This window comes from Syngnathus scovelli, chromosome 7 (assembly GCF_024217435.2).
Source record: "Syngnathus scovelli strain Florida chromosome 7, RoL_Ssco_1.2, whole genome shotgun sequence".
Taxonomy (NCBI): Eukaryota; Metazoa; Chordata; class Actinopteri; order Syngnathiformes; family Syngnathidae; genus Syngnathus; species Syngnathus scovelli.
The window spans coordinates 2,688,408-2,711,116 of NC_090853.1; the positions used below are offsets into that span (position 1 = coordinate 2,688,408).

Genomic DNA, 22,709 nt, shown 5'->3' on the forward strand with positions numbered 1-22,709 from the left:
ATGTGTGGAAAGGCTGTTTAAGTAACTATTTACCAAACATATTTAGTTGACATTAACATCAGCTGCAATGATACACATGCGAGTATTTCTACACGTGCTTGGTCTAAAAAAAATAAATAAAAATAGTACTAATAATTGCGGGGAAGACGATTCCCATAAAAACAAGTTGTCATCTTTCAAAATTTGATGGATGGGTTGGATATTAGACATCACAAATTACAGAGATTTTTTTTTTTTTTTTTAACAAATAAAGGTGGTACACAACTGAATATAACTATTGAATAAAAAAAATAAAACTATTATTATAACAAAAAAGCAACACTAGAAAAGCTGTCCTCGTTTGCTCCGATTTTAAGCTCCACACGGCTCCTTATTTGTCAATGTCATCGGTGCACTATTTAACGGGAGGCGCATCGTCCCTGCCGCGCGCACTGATTCGCGCGTGTGAGCAGGCTCGGCTTGTCAGTCACACTTTAAACGGCGCTGTGGCGCTCATCAGCACTAGCAGCGCCAGAAGCACCAGCGATTCGCCCGCCTCCTCCTTCCTCCCGCTGATCGCCGACTCGAGCCGCACGGAGCTACAGAATTTGAGGATGAACGCCTGCTGAGGAGCAGCCACCGCTACTAAGCCGAGGGCGACTCACAGCACTGCCGTTGGGGAGGGGAGCGGGGGAAGGAGCGAGCCGACGAGCCGTTTCACCGTTCGAGCGCTCCCCTCAAGTGGAGAGGGTGGGGGGCGGGGGACTTTGCCATGGTCCGGTCCGGGGACATCTTTGTGGCCCTGCTTCTTGTGGGCTGTGCGGGTAAGACATCTTTAATAACTCGCTCCAAAGTGTCTAAATAGAGTAAACAACCACACGCACCGTCGCCATCCTTGGGTCTCCCCCTCTCCTTGTCTCCCTCCGCCCCCCCAAGGAGCCCTATCAGGCAGGTGCTGCGGCTCATGCAAATTAGCTTACTCCGCGCCCTATTTCCTGTCTCTTGTACATCCTGGACTACACTATGTAGTCTCGTTTTTTTTTTTTTTCCCCCAACGCTGACTTTGCATTATTTTGCATGTTGTAAATTGTGGCGGGGTGACAATCTCAGAGGTTAGCAAGAGGGGGGAGGGGTGGGGGGAGAATGTGTGGGGTAATGTGTCAAGAGGATTTATGTTGGCCTCCATCCACTGCCGTGTTTTTGTTGTCGTCCACTGCTCTTGTGTGGGACCTGTTTGTTATGGATGGGGCGTGATGTTGGGGTCCCCTTTAACATGCTCGGAGGGAGTTTGTGTGTGTGTGTGTGTGTCTCAATAGAAACCACTTGTAATCCACCTGTTATTGTGTATAGCAGGTGCAGTGGGGAGGAAGGGGGTGTGGAGGGGGGCGGGGGTAACCCTTGACAGGAGATGCTGGACTGCATGGAGCCCATCAAGGGTCTGTCAGTGAGAGCAACGCTTCATTTGCTCCCTCTCAAGCACACTGATGCATACCCACACGGCGCACGCACACGCACACAGCAACTCCTACTCCAAATCATCTGTTATGTAAGCCGATTCCCCGATAAAGGCTTTGAAATGAGATCCTCTAAGTTGGTGAAATGTGTCGTTATGTAAGCGCAATGGTGTTGGTGGTGTGTGTGGGGGGGGGGGGTTGTCAGATTACATTTGTGATAACCTCATCACGGACAATGAAGTAAATAATTAAAGAGTTGACATGTGCGGCAAGGAGTGGCGCACAGTTTGGCGTGGGATTGCCGCTTAATCCGTCTTGCGGAGTGGGGGTGTTCCTCGGGCGGGGAAAATGCTGAGGGAGCGAGTCCCCGGCCGTAGCTCCTCCTTGCGTGTTTATAGGCGTGTGCTTTGTTGATCACGTGCCTCGCCGCTATTTTTTTTTTTTTTTGTGAGTAACGACTCTGTCGGCATGCACGGTGAAGGGCGGCGGCGTTCATCACTTGAGGAAGTGACACTTACATATAGCTGTCAAGTGTGACGAGAAAATCATTCAAGAGTGAAAATGTAGTTTTGATTTAGATGTACATGCATGACATCACAGTGTGTTTCGTTTTTTAAACCTCAGTTAAGGGACGACTTCCGAGATACGTCCATGCATTTTTTTTTTCCTCATCTGAATTACAGTGATGTTTAAAAATGCATGCCCTGCGGCAGGAAAGGTGGCAATCTACCAGTTCCGTGCTGTAAACGGAAACAGATGCAAATTATGGACACCGCAGAGCAATATCGATAGTTAGGAGAAACCCCGGAGGGGGTCGGACAAATCTTGATCGACTACAGGGGAAACCGAATCAATGAATTGTTGTTGAAAATATATTTGAAATAGAGAATCTGTCAGAATGTTCTGAACTCCTGCTTCTCCTCTTGACAGTGTCTTAGCGGGTTATGGTTATGCATAGCGAGGGCCGAGCAATCAATCGATATTTAATCGTGATTTCAGTTTTGGCTCGAAGAAAAACGATTCGTTAGCCAAACTACGACGCAGCCAAGTATTTCACTCTACTTAGTCTCCACTGCTTTAAGACTATTCAGTCGAGTCTGCACGATCAATCAAATTCCAAACATTCAAAAAAAAATATTCTTATGGTGATCCATGTTCCAGGAGAAGACTGTGGAGATGTTAGGAGATCTTGAATTGGGTTTGATGATGGAACAAGAAGGACAGCTTGACATACTGTACGTCCGTCTCAGCGGTCACGTTGCAGGCTGACTTGTTTACAGCGGGATTGTGTTTCTTAGTCTGTGTTACATCATCATGATGATGACACAGGCTGGTTCCACGCTGCTCCATACCCGACAGAAGATGGACGGACACACGCTGCCTTATGTCTGACTCAACACTGCCAAAAAGCAGCGGCCGCGAGATGAGCAAGCTCTTACACACTACATTATCATCAGCCTGTTTTTTTGGAAGCCAAATAAATCAATGTTCATCTTGCAGCCTGAATAGATTCCTTTTGAAATGAGCAGTTTTTTTTTCTGGGTTTGTGATTTGGCTCTCGTCAAAACCGCTCGACTCGGCGGTGACGGGGAGCGCTCCGGACAGATCCGGGTCTGAGAGCCTTGAAAGGGGAAACGCTGCCTCGGGAAAACGCAAAAAAAAGATGACATTACACGTTCACGTGACCTAGCGAGGCGGCATTGCAGGGAGGTCCATAAAAGGTCCTCCCCAAGGGGGAGGCTGACAGAAATGCAGAGTCAGGGCTAACGCTACCGTTAGCATCTTTAACGGCTACATCGAGCTAGCATCGTTTTAGCATCCGGAAACAGTTTGACCGAATCCCGCAAGTTGCAAAGATGTCAGCTGCATGGGGAAATGAGAACGCTGGGTTTCGTGTCAGTCGTTAAATGAAAACGAGGCCGGAATGCTGAACGCGGCGCGGCCTCCCTGTGGACACGTCACATCATTTTGTCAAAGCTTGAGGCGTTCCGTGGCCTCTGCTTTGAGGAAGACTACGTTTCTGTCGCAATACGCTTGGCGGCCTGATTATGTGCCAGAGTTTGGCTTTAGGACACCAAAGAGTTTTATCTTTTATTACCAGAAACACGTCTGCTCACCGGTTCATGCTTTGCGATAACGTTAAAAGCACTTGGGGTCATTTCAATGTGATTTCCCCCGACCATCTTTACATTCATTTGTCATATAGTCGTCACTACTAACTGATAAAATGACTGAGAGCTTCAGGAGAATTTGAAATATATATTTTTTTTATGGCTACAACAGCGTTTCGGATCATAGGTGTCAAACTCAAGGCCCGGGGGCCAGATACGGCCTGCCGCATCATTTTATGTATCGAAGACAAATTTTGCATGGATTTTGCGTCATTGCTAAAATTGCCTTTACTTTTTTAAAATTGAGATATTGCGAGCAATTTTTCATCTTTTTAAAATGAGTTTGACATCTCTCGTTTAGATGGTCCAGAATGTATGTTAGAGCAAATACACGATATAAACACGTACAAATTTTGGTTAGGTTGCACCGATACTGATTCCGGTATCGTGTTTTGAGAATAATACTGCAATACTGTACGCGCCGATACCACGTCACTATCTTTTGTGTGGAAATACTTCAAGGACACGCATGACAACACTTGTAGGCGAGGGCAAATCATGTTTTGCAAAATGGACGATAAAACCCTTTGGCAGCGACGGGGGCATTTCTTTGATGGTCTGTCATCGTTTATAATTACTGTCGATGTTCATATTCTGTATTTTTTTAATTATTGTTGTGAGCCCAAACTGTGACCCGTGTCGCCTTTAAAAATGACATTTCGAAGGCAGGATCGCAATTTGTCGTTATGCAGATGAAACTGTATTGGATCTGCCAGTTTGGTTGTGTTTTATTTGGTTCTATTATTCCTCATCTGTTTGTTGTGGAATTAATACTGGCTGGCTGTTCAGAGCAGCCAGCAATCTTATTTACAATGTCAGTCATGAATCGGCGGCGTGAACTGTGGTCCGGTTCTTTATTGTCACTGAAAGTGAATGTTTCTATTTCTTTCCGCAAAACCAATTCTGACCAAATTGAACATGAATTGAAATGCTTTAGTTACCACCAGCACAGTTGCAATGAATCATTTTGTATTGTTTATAAAATGAAATTTACCCAGCAATGTAAAGTGACATGAAACTCAATGTAGCTACGTAGCCGCTATATTTTTTTAGATTAAGAAACCTTTGACTGGAATATTTCATGTAGCGGTGATGCAAGAGTTCATTCGGACAACATATAAAAAAAAAAATAGGGAAAGATGAGATTTTAGTTACCTTCAAATTGACATCACAGTCTTGACTCACACTCTCCAGCTAGCATGGCCCAATTTGAATGACATGCTGATGAGTCCAACCTGAAAGCAAGCACACAGATTGAAAGAGGTGGGGGGGTAGCCAGGATAAAGCAACACGCTGCTAGCTACGATTTATCTTTCCACTTCTTTTGTTCGACTCCGCACGGCTTCTAATGCATCCATGCATATGGCGCTTCCGTTTTTATTGAACAACTATAGGATGCATCGCTAGGCTCGGTTGAATTCTTGGCCGCGGGGTTTCTTCCGATGTGGCTAACGTCATGCCTCATCATCGCCCGGCAACTTGAAGTCAAGTCTTAATATATTTTATTTTGGATTTCTCATCATCAACTGCCGTTTTTAAATCGTGACGTGACAGTCGTGGTAGGAAGCCGCTCCTTGTTAATCTCTAATTAGATCACACTAAAACGACGTTATCTCCAAGGGGAGCTGTGCAATCTGAAGCCGTTTGTGATCCACTTCAAAACGGTGTCACTTATTATCCCGGATAAAAATCGAGGCGCGAAAAAAACTTGACCCAGTTGACATTTTTCACACTCTGAACTTTTGTCTGTTCCAATGTGTGTCACTGAGTTCCATGCATTCGCCTTTTTTGTTTTTTACTAGCCCGCATCTGCAGGGATTAGGCAAATTTGTACGTTATGGCTTCATAACCTTGCCATTAATATTTTAACAACAACATGAAAAAAGCTAATATTATCGTGATTGTCCAAAACCCCGGAGTAGAACTCGGTAGAACCTCAAAAAGTGAGTTACTCATCTGCCGTGTCATGAATGACAATTGAATTATTTTCGACTGCGTGCAATCTGAGCGTTGCACATTCACCTTGACCTTTCCTGAACGTTTGTGGCCGATTGATCCCGATGAATAATGAATGATCCTTAAATGGCCATTACGCCGTCAGCGCTGCCTCGACTCTTAGCGGATGAATTAAAACTCTCGTCAAAGCCCTCCGAAATGCACACCTTCCCGTATTTACTCCGTATTGAACTCTCAACGACAGAGCGTGCCCCCTTTTAATTTTTTAATATACACGCCAGGCTCTTCTAAGCGGCTGTTGAGAATAATATACGTTCCCCGTTGAGGGTGCTTCATGGAAATCAGCGGTGAGATCATCGAGAGCCGGCCACAGCGCTCACAAACCCAGCGAGCAGGAGGTGTAGCGAAAAGATTTGCAGAGATTAGAGTTCTCCTTTGAGTTAGAGGTCACTGGACCGCTACAGTAAGCTCCTCCTTGGCAGGCTGACTCATTGTGTGTGGACTATATATGTCTCGTGCAACGCTTAAAGCTCTCCACACTATGCCGCCTCTGTTTAGAGACTTCAGTGAAGTAGCCTAGCTTCAAAGCTAGTTTTCTTTTTCTAAATATCCACTTTCTATGCTAAATAGATGGACAGTTTCTATCTATGGGACTTGCAATAGAGGTCCAGGCATTTTATTTGTTGTAATTAAAAAACATTTTGTCACATGGTTTGATTGCAACCCTAACCCTAACCCTAACCCTAACCCTAACCCAAAAATTTCAGAATGAATGTGAGCTCTCCTAATATAGCAGAAAGCCATTCCCTTCCCCTGCACTCAATCAAATCACTGTAAGTGGATGAATCATACAATTTTTTTTCCAGCCCTTTGACAATTCTTAAGCGATACGCAGCTTTAGTTAAATGTCCAGGTCTTAAAAGGTAAATTGCATGGATTAAACCTGCGGCAGACATTGAACGTGTTTCTAATCTGGTAGATAAAAGGTACAGTGTTGACTACAACATTACAGTATTCAAGATGGAGGCTGGTAGGATGAAGCCAAGCAAGAGCATAAGGAAAAACGTGGGAGGTGACACTGCTAACCTATGAAATAAAGACAACATGCAGGATTCCAAGCTCAATGTAACAGGTGAGCCCCCTGAAATAAAACTGCTTTCAAATGTCACTCGGTCGCCGAGGAAAATCTCTTTCGTGGGCTTCGTTTAAACTCCACATGATGCGTGTCGCTTATATGATTGCCATCTCTCTTTGTCTCTCGCTCTCGCTCTTAACAATTTCCACACAGCGTGAGTCACTGGCTTCTACTGCCTGGGAGCCGTCTTACTGTTGTTGCCAATAGTTGCCGGATGCGCCGCGGACCCCGCCGCACATCTTTTTCATCAGTGCCCTCGTCTATAAAAGCAGATGACAAGCCCGGAGAAGCACAAGAGAGTCGCTAGCCCGGTCAATGAGGGGACGCTAAACCCCGGGATGCCTTGGCGGAATGGCAAAAGAATTAAATCTGATGTTATCGTATATTAGATCAAAATGCTGACATCGCGAAAAAAGGTCAAATCGGAATCAGAATCGGAAGAACGACAGCATCGACGTCATACGAAGCTCCAAACTTCCGAAACGATACCGTTGCTATTTTTACCCAGCGAGGTATCGGAAGGAGCTGCGAAACTAAGTGTCGGAAGATCTCTGTCGTGAGCGTCGATGCCACAGACATGTCGGAAGAGTCACCGATGCAGGGATAGATGATCAAACAGCACGGCTTCTTTAGATGATACTCTTCACGCTTGTTAAGAAACATCCAGAAGCTTCTCCGTTGAATGGAAGCATTCACATGACTGTCCTTCATTAAACGAACAAAAGACATCCGAGCGGCGCTTAGCAAACTACAATCATCGTCCGTATTCTCAATGCCACACCGGGTAGCCGCTGGAGATTTCCTTCAAAAGCCCCACCGCCATTACGAGAGGGGAATATCGGCCCCGGCGATGTTGTGACAGCACGCTACGGCTTAATCGGCCTCAGAACTCAAGCGAAAACACATTTTGACGGAACAGGGCCAGGTTGGCTTTTTTTTTGACAAGAGGACAAAAGTCAACTTGCTCCAGCAAACGGGTCGTTTGATATCCACTGTTGTGACACTCCACTGTTCGTTGGTCCTCCTGCGCCATGTTAGAAGACTGGATATGATTCCGGAATATTGATTTAATCGCGCCGAGTTGGACGACGAGGGAACCGCACGTCTGTGTTTGTTGGATGATAGATTGATAGCATTGCACTTTGTAATTTTCTCGTTTGATCTGCAATATCGACTTATATATTCTCAATCATGTCCAGCCTCAAAGCACTTTGAGGGGTTTTGCTTTTCTTTTCGAGCAGATGCCTCGAGAGAGTTGAGTCCCAAGAAGAGAATTCAAATCTCCTGTGGTTAGCCCAATCCTAGTCTATTTTTACTCTCCTGCCTCTGATTGGTCAACAAAGTGTGTGTGTTAATGTGTGTGTGCGCATGTGTCGTAAGGTGCCTCGGTGCCATCTGTTCTCAAAGGAGCCGTCGCAAAGACGGTCCAAGCCAAGTGTGTCTTTCTCACCGATAATCCAAAGGGCCAACCTTGGAACGAACGTGAGGAAGAAGTAGCGTGAACCTTGTTCATCGGTTCATAGCTTTGATTAAAAGTTGTAGTACAAGCGGATGGATGGATGGATGGATGGATGGATGGATGGATAGATGGATGGATGGATGGATGGATGGATGGATGGATGGATGGATGGATGGATGGATGGATGGATGGATGGATGGATGGATGGATGGATGGATGGATGGATGGATGGATGGATGGATGGATGGATGGATGGATGGATGGATGGATGGATGGATGGATGGATGGATGGATGGATGGATGGATGGGGCGGAAGGAACTGTTTGGAACTGACTAATTCCAAGGAAAAGGAATTCCACAGAATAACCACAAACGGGTTTACCGTGCGCTGACCCGGTTAGTTCCGATCTTATCTGAGAAGTTCACACTGAACTTCATTCAAGCTGAGAATAACCCAAATGTGTCTTATGATTCTGTTCTTATGATTACTACCTCTGACCTAGCCACCAAGAGATCATTAATATTTCCATTTTTTGTTGAAATATTCAAGTTTGGTATGAAGATTTTTTTGGTTGATAATCAAAATCCAATTCAGGAGATATTTCAATTTGGTGGTATTTGTTTGCCCCTACCCAAGAAACATTCGTCAACATCAATTGTTTGTAGAGGCCGGTCAGGATTTATACGGTATAATTTTGCAAGAGGATGAACAAATTAGCATTTTAGCAGAGCAGATTACTCTTGTGCTCTGGTCAAAAGGATTTATTTAGAAATGGTCGGCAAGAAGCCGGAAGATTTATTGCACAGCGCTATCAAAAGAATACAGTAAATCCAGGTGACGGCAACACTGAAGCAATTGCACGCTCTGCTAGCTAAAGATCCTCGGCCAGGAGATTATTAAGAGGACGAATTTGCTATCGCTATGCGTATGAACGCCTCAGTGAACCAGAAGACAGAATCGAAAATTGCGTCCATTTTGTAGCCACTAAAATGTATACCCATTCTAATTAGCGTTTTAACGATGCAAACAGATTGTAAATGGAGGAATTTTCCGTTTTCCGCCTCCCTTACCGCTGCGAGATAACGTTATTTGCGTCTGTGTATTACTGCCGGTCTGCAGGGAGAGCGAGTCATAAAAACACCTTCCTCATTTTCAGCGCTATTATGTTGTAAAACATTCACCTCGGAGCTAGCCAGATAAAGCCTCTGATTTAAAACTTGATTATCGATTCCCGCGCCGTGGGTGTGTCAATCGATTCGTCCGTGAATTCACATTATCCCGAGATGATAAAGCGAGGTTAGTAAGTTTGTATTGTTTTCTTTTTTGACATTAGCTTGTTAGCGTTGGCGCTATGCTATGGCTAACGCATAAAAAGGCCTCGCTGTGGTTTCGACCACTTGATACTTAAGGGAATTTTTTTCAGTATAGCAAAACTTATCGAAAACCGGACTAGCAATTAACCGATTGTACACTTTGGAGGTGTTCAACCCCTTAGCGGACTCATTTACTTTACTAGCAGAACTGATTGCCTAAGTACTCTCATTCTCAGCTCTAACCTTGATGGGGGACACGCTCAAGACAGATTATATTTTCATTAGTACTTCAATCCAATTACCGCACCATCCACCTAAATCTCCACCGTTCTGCATCGATACGTTGCCGCCCATCCCGCCAGCGCCACATAACGAGCCCTCCGGTGATGCTCCGTCTCTGCTCTCCCCCCCCCATCGAGTTCTTGTCTGGCTCTATCGAAAATGGTGCATTCCCTCCTATTGATCTCGCGGGGCGGGCTTATCCGGCTCGTCCCAGCTTGTCCGCTTGGTGGACGGCCAGAAAGGCAGAGTCGTGTCCATGTGCCAAGCTTGTGGCTGAGTGGTCATTGTTTCGCATCCCGGCCTCCCCGCCCGGTCTTCGCCTCCCCACGACTTATGACCCATCCGTGAAATCCCGCTCACTTGGCAAACTGTATTCTATCTAACGTTTAACCAGCATTTTTTTTTGCTTGTAGCAAAAAAGGCGGCGTGGGCTTTGCTGTTCACGAGTCGTGACTAGCGGTAAAGGGAGGGAGGGGGGGGAACCACGAGGGACCCGTCGTTATGATTAGCCTGAAAGAATTAGCTTTTTTTAAAACACTGTGGTGTTTCATTGTGTTTACACAGACGCTAACATTTCAGTCATTGTTGGGGCCACACAGACTCGCTATTCTTCGTGCTTGCATTACGCTGAGCCCAGAATTCAGTTTCCGAGAAAAAGTCTTTCCATTTCCCTCCTTACAGATGTCACTTTTATTCTTCGTGACAGTAGTTCACCGCTAGCTCTCCATCCTTTATTGTCGTCATGTTTTTGACAGTTTGGAATTTGTGCTCTTAAAGTTCAAAATTAATAGCGTGGTATAATTTGGAACTTTTCTGGTTCCCTTTTAACAAAAGCACAAAATCATCCATTCTACCTGGCTTTTTTTTTCTTCCCCTTCTTGCCCGTCTGAGTCATTGCAGGCGTGCGCAGCATGATGGGCCGCAGACGTTCTGCTTTTGCTCCTCCCTGGGCTTTTGTTATGTGATGCACAGCTGAGGCAGATGCTGAGGGGCACTTAGACTAAATTGCCTGAATGAGGGCGAATTCTGCTCCGCGACTAAAGTGGAGTGCACTGCTGTTGGCGGACTTGCCAGAGACGAAAATGCACGTCGCTCGGGAGGGCTTAGAGTTCATTTTAATGATGTTACGGCTTTAGTATTGTTTGTTTTCGTTTTTTTTTTTTTTTAAAGAGGCTCAAGCTAGCCGGTGGTTTCTCATTTAAATATAGCGAGACAAAGGGATGGGCATAATGATTGATCAATGGCTTGATTGATCAGCTGTTAATGACTCAAGTCTTAAGGCCAAATGGACTGTAGTCCTTGGCAACCTGTCAACGATGTAGTCAGAATATGACTTGATGAGCTGAGCTTTATTCACAAAGAGCTCATCCATTTTTTTTTTTTTTTAAATGATGTTCTTTGTCGTATAATGCAGGCTGTCACGGTATACATTTAATGTTAGCTTTATGGCAGCCAAGCCCTTTTCCGATGGCCAATAGCAATTTGAATAATTTAAACGGTAAGCGTCTTCGCTTCCGCTGCTGCACTTTGCTGTTGTTTAAGTCTTGGAATGACCATTTTATCCGCACAGTTCAAATGTGACTACTTTGGTTGTCGCTTTACAACATTTGGTTGATCAGCGTTGAGGTGATTACCCGAGCAAAGTGGCTGGCGATAAATACAACTTTGTCAGGTGCTCCGCTCCAGTGGTTCCACTTTTGCCGGGAGAAAAGCTTTTGAAAATACACTTTAGGGAGTTTACTGTGAGTGTCATGTAATGGGTTTTTCCTCGCGGATACAAAATACTACACGTATGAAGCCCGCCGGGTTATTGGCGGCTTCACGAGCGAATCGGTCAAAAGTGGGCTATTTAAACATAATGAGGTTTGGTGGTGGAATTTAGCCCATTTGGATTATGTTGTGGGCAACCTGCATGGAAGTGGAACCATCACACCGATACGTCGGACCACCGAGGGGAGAGAGAGAAACACGTTTCCATAGCAACTGGTAGGGAGCGAGCGCAACTGCGGTCGAGAGACACGAGTAGCAAGCAAATACGGTTTTAATTCCTTGAATTATGAACACGATCAATTTGTGTGTTGCCTTTGGAATGCTAGTCAAATCATGAAGATTTGAGATGATCAATGAATTGATCTGTTAAAGTCTAGGAATTGAGACAATTCAGTCAAAATGAAGCGCAGTACCTGGCTGGAGCCAGCAGAGGCGCCGCTGATTCGGTCTTTGATCAACTGTGACATGAAGAAGAAGACTTCTAAAAGAGAAAACGATAACAGACATGATGGAAGACCTAATTCGCCACAAGCCAATTTTATTGTTCTAAAATGCCAAAACCCTAATGAGTAAATAAATAAATTAGAATGATCGTTTTCCTCTTTTTGTGTTTTCTTCTAGGAATGTCACAAAAGTGATAATAAGCCTCTAACATGAAAATGAAGCAGGAAAAGATCCATTTATTCTAAAGTACTTTTTGATTAGACAAAAAAATATATATATTATTCTGTCAGCATAATTCCGCAGTGAAGCACACATGTCCAGATGAATAATTTAAAACCGGATTCAAGAGTTTGCCCTAAATTGAGCATTGTTAGATCGTTTTTTGACAGCGTGAAATTGGCGCCCCGTTTATTTACTTGGTGACCTTTCAAAATTTGACTCAATTATTCAATTATTCAGTCCTTGATGATGCTTAGCTGTAGCGGGCATGTGTAGCATGAAGCTGAAGGCCAGATTTGATCTCGATCAATCGTTTGAGACACAGTAGGCATCCTGGAAGATAAATCATCTCATTTTAATCACTCATGTGAAATCATGGTGGAGCTGACCTCTGGGTATCGATATTCCGCCATCGTCAACTGACAATCGTATATATATCGTAATTTTTAATACCTACTATCGTAGCTTAGTAGCTTGAAAAAGTCTTTATTTTGAAGCCCACCTCAGGGAGGTGCGTCAGGCACTGATTTATCTCTGAGGTACTTAAACTTTTTAACTCCGACTGTCAAGTGTGCGTGTTGGGAGGGGTTGAACTTCACGTGAATTGTACGTCTGGGGAATCTAAAATGAGCAAAATCGCGAGTCACAGCTTTGGTCGAGGCTTCTTACAAAGGCTGCGGCACCCGAGGTGATGTTGGAAGGTATCTGGGGACAGAAGGGGGAAAGGGACCACGCGCTGCATATATTTCCATTTCCATATAGTCTACTGTTGGGATGTGTCCTTGCTCTCTTATCAGTCACTTGCAGGATCACTGTTCTGTAAGGTCCCTGAATTCAAATGTTGAAAGTCAAGCTTAAAATGTTGGCAAAAGTTGTATTATAATTAAGATAAATCACATTATTAGCATTATTATTACTATTATTAGCATTATTAGCATTATATGTAAGGTGATACTGTCGCTATTCACGCCATTTTAATTCCTACTAACGGGCTTTGTCTCATTATGGAAAACTAGCTGGTCGTCTCCAAGTAATTCATATTTACATTGCAGCGCCATAAATTTACCAACAAATGGGAAATCTGTTGATGACCCACGGAGGCATGAATTATTGACACGGCAAGCCGTCTCTCTCTGTCGTCACAATTGTGCTGCATGCAAATCTGACGTTGCCCAAAGCTCCAGATTTATTTTTCACAAATGGATTGCAAATGCTAGTTAAATGTTCCTTTTGGCTAACAAGTACAAACTGAGGCCATCTCGAACTCACTGTCCTTTTATTTTCTTTCAGGACCAATTGTATTGTAATTTAGGACCTTGAATTTTTCAAAAGAAATTTATCTGTGAGGCCTATTTGGCAGAAATAGTTCACAGTGCTCTGAAGGCACAAATATGAGCTGTTTTCACATTTTGGTACGTTTATTTCCTCCGCTGACATTGTTAGGACCACTTAAGAGAGGCTGAGTCATTCTGTTATCGTCCGAAAACGATTCGATCAAAAAAATGACAAGGTTGACGTAACGACAGCTAGCATACATCTTCAGGTTAGCTTGCGCGACACAAGATTCCTTTCAAAGCCAAGCCATTTTTCAAATGGAAAGACAACTAACTAGAGATAGATTGCATGTTTTGCCAGAACTAGGTCACATTCATCTACTCGAGTTCGTTTTGGGTCTCTGAGCATGCCGAGTGTCCACGGCCCCGGAAAAAGAAACAAAAAAAAAAAAGGTATTCCAAATTCTCTGGGTAGGTTTGCCACTGTGCAAAGCTCTTCGGGCATGTGTTCCAATTTCTCGCCGTGAGTTGAATGAATCATGAAGTGCTTACTGAACATCTTTGTTCATACACGGTTCGACATTAACGGCGGCCCGGAGCCACGACGTGACCGTGTCGGGCCACCCGAAGTTCACCGATGTTGGGCCAATACATATTTTCTTACATAACTCTGATGACATCAATGCATTCTTGCTTTTCTAATATTTAGGAGTCTAAATTTTTTATCGTTCTCCTTGGACTTGAACAAGATATTAAGTTATGTCGTATTTGTTAAAAAAAAAAAAAAATACGTTGGCATTTTAATAAACGCCGCTCTCATCTTCGGGGCTCGCTCGCTCACTAAGCAGTGTTGTGAAGTCTCGGCTTTCAAATCGATTGCTCTCCCGGGGGGGGGGGGGGGGGGGGGGGGTGTCACATTCGGATTCAATTTCCAGCTGCTAGTGTCACCTGCTAGCCCCTCCCCTCCCTTTTCTAAATAAACGAGTCTGCCATCTAACGAGACCGACGTTCCCGCAGCGTTTTCGCTTCTTAAACGTTAGCGACGAGAGAGCAATTACTGTCCGGTTCATAACTCGACGCCAAAGTCTTGCATTGGATCCGGGCCCTGGTGTCATGTGATTCAAAAGAACCCCCCCAAGCTGGCAAAGTAGACAGAGGCAACAATATTGATGATGAGATAAACGGGGATGGGCGGCTTAGCGTGTTTGCCGCTGACATTTACTTCTCAAGAGTGTGATGGATGAAAACAGAAGGATTGTAGAGAAGACGGTCGGGTTCGTTTTCCAACGTGACTCGGAGCGTTTGCAAGCCGGTGCAACCGTCACTCATGTTTTAGATCAACAACGGGAATCTACATTCGTCTGCCTGAGGGTTTTTTCAGTAAACGGCGGTTGTGTTTTTTTATTAGATTTGTTACAAAACACCAGAGGAGGAAATTAACTTCATTTTAAGCGTTGGACCCCCATTACTGGCCGAGTCAGTTTCTTTTTTTTTCTCCAACTTCCTGCCCTTTGTAACCCTCCCTCACTTTCGTCCTGACACCCCGGCGATATAGAGCCGGATTCTGGGCCCATTTAGTTACATTTCTCAACGGCGGGAAACCCTAACTGCTCCCCTTGGGAAACAAGTGAAGCTTTGTTCTAATTAGGAAGCAAAAGGCTTCAATCCAGATCTCACCCTGTGACCAAAAGGAAAAAAAAAAAAGAAGAAAAGTCTTTCCTATCCCGACATTGACGAAGAGGAGATTTTTATCAAAGTGCGCGTTGCATCTCGGCGTAATTGGATATCATGTCTTTTGAAAGGGCAAAAAGAGGTTGTAAAGACAATTGAGAAGCTCATTTGCAAACATATTTTCTCAATTAAAAAAAACATTCATAACCTTTCTAAAATAAGTTTTTTCGCCTCTATTTTGCTCCTATTTTAAAATCTTGGTAGGCTACTCATAAGCCAGGAGCGAGATTTTTTAAAATTTATTTATTTATGTATTTATTTATTTTATTATTTATTTGCTTGTTAGTTTATTCATCTCTTTAAAAAAATATATTTATTTATTTAATTTATTTATTGCAACCTCATAAGCCAGGATAGAGATCTTATGTATTTATTTATTTATTAAAAAAAAATATATATATATTACTGGCAACCTCATAAACCGGGACAGAGATTTATTTCTTTATTTGTGTATTTATTTATTACTGACAACCTCATTAGCCAGGATCTATTTTTTTTTATGACGATCATATAAGATTTCCGAATTGTGGGCGTTACGACGTTAACAGTGTCTGGTTATGGTTTGTCTTGGTGCTAAAAAAACGACGTACTTTCCCCTGCCGGCGTTAAATACTCCTTTCAACTTCTTTAATCTCGGACCTTGTTGTGTCTCCTCGTCTAGTGTCACTGGACGTGCAGATCACACCCAGCCATGGTGAAATCAGTCTCGGGGAGTCCAAATTCTTCATGTGTGAAGGTAAGCTTAACAAATTGTCCTCACACTGTATGTCACACATTTTTCGTACAATACACTCGAAGGATAAAACGGTCGTTATTGTCCTCCGCACATTGTCGTCGGAGACGCCGAGGAAAACGGATCATCCCAGATAATCGCTATATGTTGTATTGTTTCCTCTTGATGACAACAATTCAGCGCAACATGGCGGCGTGTATATTTTCGTGTAATTACCGCCGACGTGTAATTCTCGTCGTAAGCTTATGTAATTATCATTCAGCCACTGTTGCTGAGTCACACGGCCGGCCGGCGCCACTGGAGCGTGAGTTGCGAGGCTCATAAAGCAAAAAGCTTCTTGTGCATAAAAAAAAAAAAAAAAAACGTCTCGTCAGCACTATTCGGTGGAGCCGATTGACTTTTGCTTTACGACTTACTTACTACATACATACATTATAGATGGACTCATTTTATTTTTTGCCCGCCGCCGCTCTCCAGTTATCGGCGGAGCCAAGCACATAGACTGGTTCGGGCCCGGCGGCGAAAGGATAGAACCCGACGACCCGCACGTGACGGTGACCCGGAACGACGAGACGTCGTCCGTCCTCACGCTTTACCGAGCCAGGACGGAGAACGCCGGCACGTACAAGTGCGTCGCCGCCAATGGAGATCAACAGGGAGAGTCGACGGTTAACATCAAAATATTCCGTGAGTATAAAAAAAAAAAAGTTTATTAAATGTGTAGTATTTTATTGACTGCTCTAGGGCAACACATTAGTCTTTTGCCTTTTTTCTATTGCCAGACGATAGATTTTTCATCAGTTCGATAAATGGTCGGAAGACCATTAGAAGGCTGCTTAATGATGCTGTCTGTTTTGCAGCTTGGGTGATGAATGTCTTTTATTTTCCCGCGAATGCCGAGCATCAGCACATGTCCATCACGAGAGTTTTGCTTTTTTTTCCCAACTCTTTTCGATTACATAGAAAGCGTCCAGCCGTGCGGAGAACAAATAGGAGAAGCTATTTGCATACTTTGATGCTTAGATGGGAAATATTTTCGAAAAGGAAACCCTTCCGAGCTCGAGCGTCTTCTACCGCAATGTCACCCGCTTATTGCCTCCACCTGTGGGCACAGACTGTTCCACTTTTATCTTTTTAATCTACGGAATGTCATCAGATAAGATTACAGCTCAATGCGAGTGTGCAACATCTGACCTCGGTCAAGTGTTTTCAGGTCGCCCGAGAGCTTCGGTGTCACTCGCAAACTCCATCAATCCGTTGGTTACTTAAGAATGGAAGCTCGCCGCGGTAAATGGCGTAATTCAACAAGTCGATGAATTTGAAGCGGAGAAAATCCTTTTCGGAAAAACGTTAGCCATAAAACGAGTTTAGACAAAGAGGTTGTAAAACCTATTATGTTTTCTAAACTATCGTTATCTTGAAAAATTAAACACTTTATTAACCGCAGTTCGCAGGCTGGATTGTTTAATTTTTATTCAAATTCTATTTTTATTTTTTTAAATCGCTCGCTCCTACCATCTGCATCTACTTTTGCATAATTCAGCACATCAAAGCAGCCAATACAAAAAAAAAAAACACCCTCCACAATGAACCTTAATGAGTATAATCACACAGTTGTTTGTTTTCAGAGAAAATCACCTTCACAAATGCGCCGTCGCCGCAAGAGTTCACCGAAGGAGACGACGCCGTCATCGTGTGCGATGTCGTCAGTTCCCCTCCGCCCACCATCCTTTGGAAGTACAAAGGAGCCAGAATACAGATGGAAAAAGACGGTGAGGTGGCCATCAAATGAACATCTTTTTTCTGTAAAATGGAAATGATTCCATTTTGTGAACGCTGGTTTGACAGTCGGAGTGGCGGATGAATGTTAGCACCTCTCCATTATGCAAAGTGAGAATTTGGCAAAATTTGCTTTCTGGGGAGAGAGATGTGACACGTTATGGCTGGAAGGAAATTTAAATGTCATGCGACGTGACTGGAAAATATGACGATGATAACGGGGAAGCGAATTTGTGTACATTCATGACTGGGTGGGGAATCTGCAGCGTTTTATCCGTGCCACTCAACACAAACAAATTAAAAGCCCTTTAAATGGACTGTTTCTATTTGCATAATAAAAAGGCTCATTTAAAAATTTCAAGTGGAATGCCAGTTGGAAATAATCAGTGTTATGATTTACAAAAAAAGGAAAAAAAAAATCGGAATTACAGTGCCTGGTCAAAATAGTTGCGCAACTAGGCGATTATAATGCAAATGTTTTAATAACACCGGTTTCACCCTGGCTTTTATTTGCGGAAAAATAGAAAAGGTACAAATTAATTTGCTTTTTGAATCCAGGGTGTTATTCACCCGATGCCCCGAGCAATATCACAAAATGTGTTTTTGCGGGCACATCATAACACGAGTTCGCGTGGGGGTTCGAACACTGTTTTGAATTAACACACGATTGAATTTATTAGGTCAACATTTCATCTCTTTTCTTTGAGGATCTACGTGTCATGTTCATTTTGAATAAGCAAAAGAAAATCAGATTTTCTTACAGGGAAAAAAAAAAAAAAGTTGTTTTAATCTCTCACCATGCTTTTTTTTTCTTTATCAAGTTCGCTTTAAGGTGCTGGGCAACAACCACCTTCAAATCCGCGGAATAAAGAAAACCGACGAGGGTTCGTACACCTGCGAGGGACGCCTGATGGCCCGTGGCGAGATCGATTTACGGGTTATCAAGGTCGTCGTGAACGGTAAGCAAAGCTTTTGCTGCCGTATTGTCGTCTCCCTTTTTTTTTTTACCTTAGAGGTTTCAAGGCATGAGTGTGGAAACAGTTGCCCACAGCAACCGGGTAGCATGAAGCGCTCGTGCTAATGATGCGCGTCTGTTTGTGACGGGGTGCCGAAAATAAGTGTTCTCTTCGGGAGGCTAATTCGGGGTTCTGTTTTACGTCCCGCTTCAGTGACAACGTTCATTCTTACTTTGACTCTTTCAGTGCTTCCAACCATCCGGGTGTGGCAGTCAGAGGTGAACGCCACGGCAGATGTGGGCCAAGCCGCCATGTTGACGTGTGCGGTCGACGGCTATCCTGAACCCATGGTGACCTGGACAAGGTAAAAAAAATATATATATATATATATATACACAATTTCAAAAAAAATGGTAAGCATGAATGAAACTTCAATTACTTGGTATAAATAATAGATGTCAAACACAAATACGGCCCGCCACATCATTTTATACGGCCCGTAAAAACATAAACTAAAATTGCAAGTTGTCTTTACTTTAAAAAAAAAAATAGAGTGATTGCTAGCTATATTTATAACCTTTTTAAAATATTTCAACACATTTCAAAACTAGTTATTGATCAGCTGTAGCCTATATATTATGAATCGGTCATCCGTTTATTTGGGTTGACAGTCTTTTACGGTTACGCCAACAGCGAACTGAAAAAATGTTTGAGTCATCAAGTGAGTCTAATTGAATCCCTGTTGTTTTGCCACCTAATCTCATTTCATTTGTGACTCAAATAACATTTGGTGAATTCATTGCAACAGGATACTCATTGAGGTGATATCAAATGGTGAATTTAGGCAGCGAAACCCGAAGACTGACATCCTCAATAGCCACATTGTTCTGGGTGACACTGATAGGCCTTGCGCTTTGTCAGACAGGTTGTGTTTATCCTGTTGCCACGGCAACCGTTTCCTTCAACTCGGACAGCGAAAGTGAAATTTGCTGTAGTATAAAAAAGAATTATGCAAATGAGGCGGGGCATTGCTGTGCATTTTATATTGTTCATGCCTCACTGAATTTGCGCCTTTTCTTGTCAAATGAAAAAGAACGTGTCCGTCGCATTTTGTAAATGATCTCGTCTCTGTTCACAGCCATGTTGTTGAGGGTAAGCGGTGCATGTCAGCGGGGACAAAAACAACTGATGAGGCGTTTTCACATTTCATTTGCAAAATAACACCAAAGGGACCATTTTCCATTTGTTCAAATACAGACGTCCTTTTGAATCAATGTCGATAACGAGAATACCACAATCGCAAGACCGGGATGAAATAGTCTGTGGACAATTTAGTGACAATCTTATATTTTGCAAGGGTACTTCAAATTTAAGGACTGGATTCATGGAGATGGTTATTTTTGTCCCGAAGGAACCAGATCCCACTGGAAGCGGGGGAGAAGTACGCCTTCAACGAGGACGGCTCGGAGATGTCCATCATGGACGTTAGCAAGCTAGATGAGGGCGAGTACACCTGCATCGCCAAAAACAAAGCCGGGGAGACGGATCAGGAGCTCAGTCTGAGAGTATTTGGTAAGCAGGCGATATTTAGTTACTATCACAATGTGTTCATCCTATGTAGTGCAAGGAAAATCCCCCCCCAAAAAAGATTCCCACGCCTCCCAAGCAGCGCTTTAATTTACTTAGCAACATTTTTGGCGAAATGTAAACAAATAAAACGGTCGTAATTGCCAGATGAATTCAAGTTGAGAATCCTGACACGGTTATCACGCTGCCGGGAGTCGACAGCTTATTAGCTCCGACGCCTCCCCTTCCCCCCCTCGGGTGTCGAGCCTCTCATCCTCCCTTTGAACTCATCCCGGATCTGACACTCGCTCTTTTGCATCCACTTTTTGTGTTTTTTACAGTCAAGCCTAAGATCACCTACATTGTCAACCAAAGCACCTCTGAGATGGAGGAGCAGGTTATGCTAACGTGCGAAGCCTCGGGGGATCCGACGCCCACCATCAGCTGGAGCTACGGCAACCGTGTATTCACCGACGGCGAGCAGGTGAAGCAGAAATGCTACTTTGTGTGTCAAAAAAAAAAAACAATATTTGAATTTTTATTTCAAGAGGTGACGTCATCACCAGGGGGGAAAAACACTCGGTAGAATTTGCGTGCCGTCCGCCCATTCCTTCAATTTAAGCGTTCGCTTCGAGACGCCATGCCGAATGTCACGCAATTAGCCGGACAATACGGTATTCAACTTCCGCGGTGATTAGATTCGACTTAAACGTTCCCAAACGTCAAGCCGAATTCCTGCTTCTTAAGTGTTCGCTACAATGAGTGTTCATTGAGCGTTTTCAATCACATTTTTTTGCTCCGCTCATGCTCGTGATTGAAAGGTTTGCACATTTTTCCGCTGTCTATTGTTTCACTTCGAGGTTACACACACACACACACACACACATCTTTTCCAAGCTTCCATTCCAATCTTGACCAAATATTCTGCCATCATATTTAACGGTCAACTCATCCCAAAACAATAAACACCTCCTCCAGGGTCTCGCTACGGCTGCCGAGTAATGAGGGGGGGAAATCGTGGTGGCGGGATTTTTGGAGCTGCTCCATTACATGCGCTACATTCTCTCCCTACAGGCGCACCTAAACAGGATCTATCAGGTATGAAATCGGCGTGGCACACAAGTCTACTGTGGTAAAGTGCGCCTCCGGATTTCAGCTCAAATCCAATCAGTCCATTTTTACAAAACCCCAATCACCGTCTCGACTGCTGCATGCGTAGTCCGTCCAATAGTCGATCGTAGAAGCATGACATCATCGTGGTTTGTCGTCACGTAACCACCCCGAAAAAAAAATGAAACACCATTTTTTCTGATCACTTGTATCATAGCATGAGGTTGCTTCATTCATGTCCATCTTCATACTCGAGCTGTCTAGACCAGACTTTCCAAAAGTCCATCTGTCTTTTGAGACTCAAACGCCCCCCCGCCAATCCGTGGTGGTCTGTTTTCTGATGCTTTCATTTTCACAGCCGGTTTCAAAAGTACAGAGTTTTTTACAGCCACCTGTCAAGCTCTCTGTAGGGGGGTGGCGATCACTTGATCATCAAAAATAGATCGCGAGCGGCGAGGCAAGGAGAACGCTGCCGCCATATGACGCACGTCACGATATGCCTGTTTTCGCTCTGCCCACGACGCAGAGGCGTAACGTCGCACCTTAAACGCTTCACGCCTCCCATTTGGTCCGGTTAAAGTGACCGGTGCTTAATACCCGAGGCGCTGCCAAGATCTCCATTTTACGGCTTTGAAAACATTTACTGCCACGGCAAAGATTAAAATCTGCTCGTGGTCGCCGAGGGAACAAATTTTGAGGGAACGAGAGAGCGGGCAGCGAGTCGTTCACGCACAGTAGCGACAGTGTGCGGTTCTCAAAGAAACGATTAGCAGCCCCATGAATGACTTGATTGTTAAATCGAGTAGCGGGATTGGAACAAAAAAAAAATCCATCTCCTACATATTTCTGTCGAGTTGAAAAATATGGGAGCAGACTGGGGTGAAAAAGAGATGCACGGGGAAATGGCTGCTAATTGTTTGGTTGTGTGGTGGCGTTCATCTGATGTGCGTCTGTCACGCCATCTGCGTTCATCGCAACAGCTGTATTTCATCCAGGATGGCTGCGTCCGATCAAAGCGCATCCAATTTGGCCGATTTTACAGAGTGTGGCTTGATTGTACTACGCTGAAAAGCCAGCGCATCTGTGCGGTGCGTTGAACACTGAAGCTAGCGTAATTAGCTGCTCGTTTGAAGGCTTTTTTTGAAGTCATTCACGGAGGGGAGGACAATATGGAAACCCGGAGATGAGTTGGAGGGTCTACCACTTTGTCTGCGATGACAAAAAGTGTCGCGGTTATTAGCGGATAAAAAGCAAGGCGTTAGCAACATTAGCATCAAAATGGAAGCGTTATTAGCGTTAGCAATATTAGCATCACACTAAAATGAAAACGTATTCTTCATGGCAAGTAGTCGGCGTTACGGCGCAATATTTTTCCGA

The 22,709-nt window shown here is 43.9% G+C and overlaps 1 protein-coding gene across 10 annotated transcripts in view; it reads left to right on the forward strand.

Moving 5' to 3' along the window:
- Nucleotides 1-441: 441 nt before the first annotated feature.
- ncam1b (neural cell adhesion molecule 1b) overlaps nt 442-22,709 on the forward strand; it is a 41,767-nt gene continuing 19,499 nt past the window's right edge. For 2 of the 10 annotated variants that reach the window (XM_049725269.1, XM_049725262.1), the window contains exons 1-9: nt 442-803; nt 15,850-15,924; nt 16,399-16,608; nt 17,550-17,693; nt 18,522-18,659; nt 18,903-19,020; nt 20,068-20,228; nt 20,564-20,706; nt 21,297-21,320. In XM_049725269.1, the coding sequence (XP_049581226.1) occupies nt 752-803; nt 15,850-15,924; nt 16,399-16,608; nt 17,550-17,693; nt 18,522-18,659; nt 18,903-19,020; nt 20,068-20,228; nt 20,564-20,706; nt 21,297-21,320 (1,065 nt within the window). In that variant the 5' untranslated portion in view covers nt 442-751. The remainder of the gene's footprint in view (nt 804-15,849; nt 15,925-16,398; nt 16,609-17,549; nt 17,694-18,521; nt 18,660-18,902; nt 19,021-20,067; nt 20,229-20,563; nt 20,707-21,296; nt 21,321-22,709) is intronic. The other 8 variants (XM_049725264.1, XM_049725266.1, XM_049725267.2 and 5 more) reach the window with 5 other exon arrangements.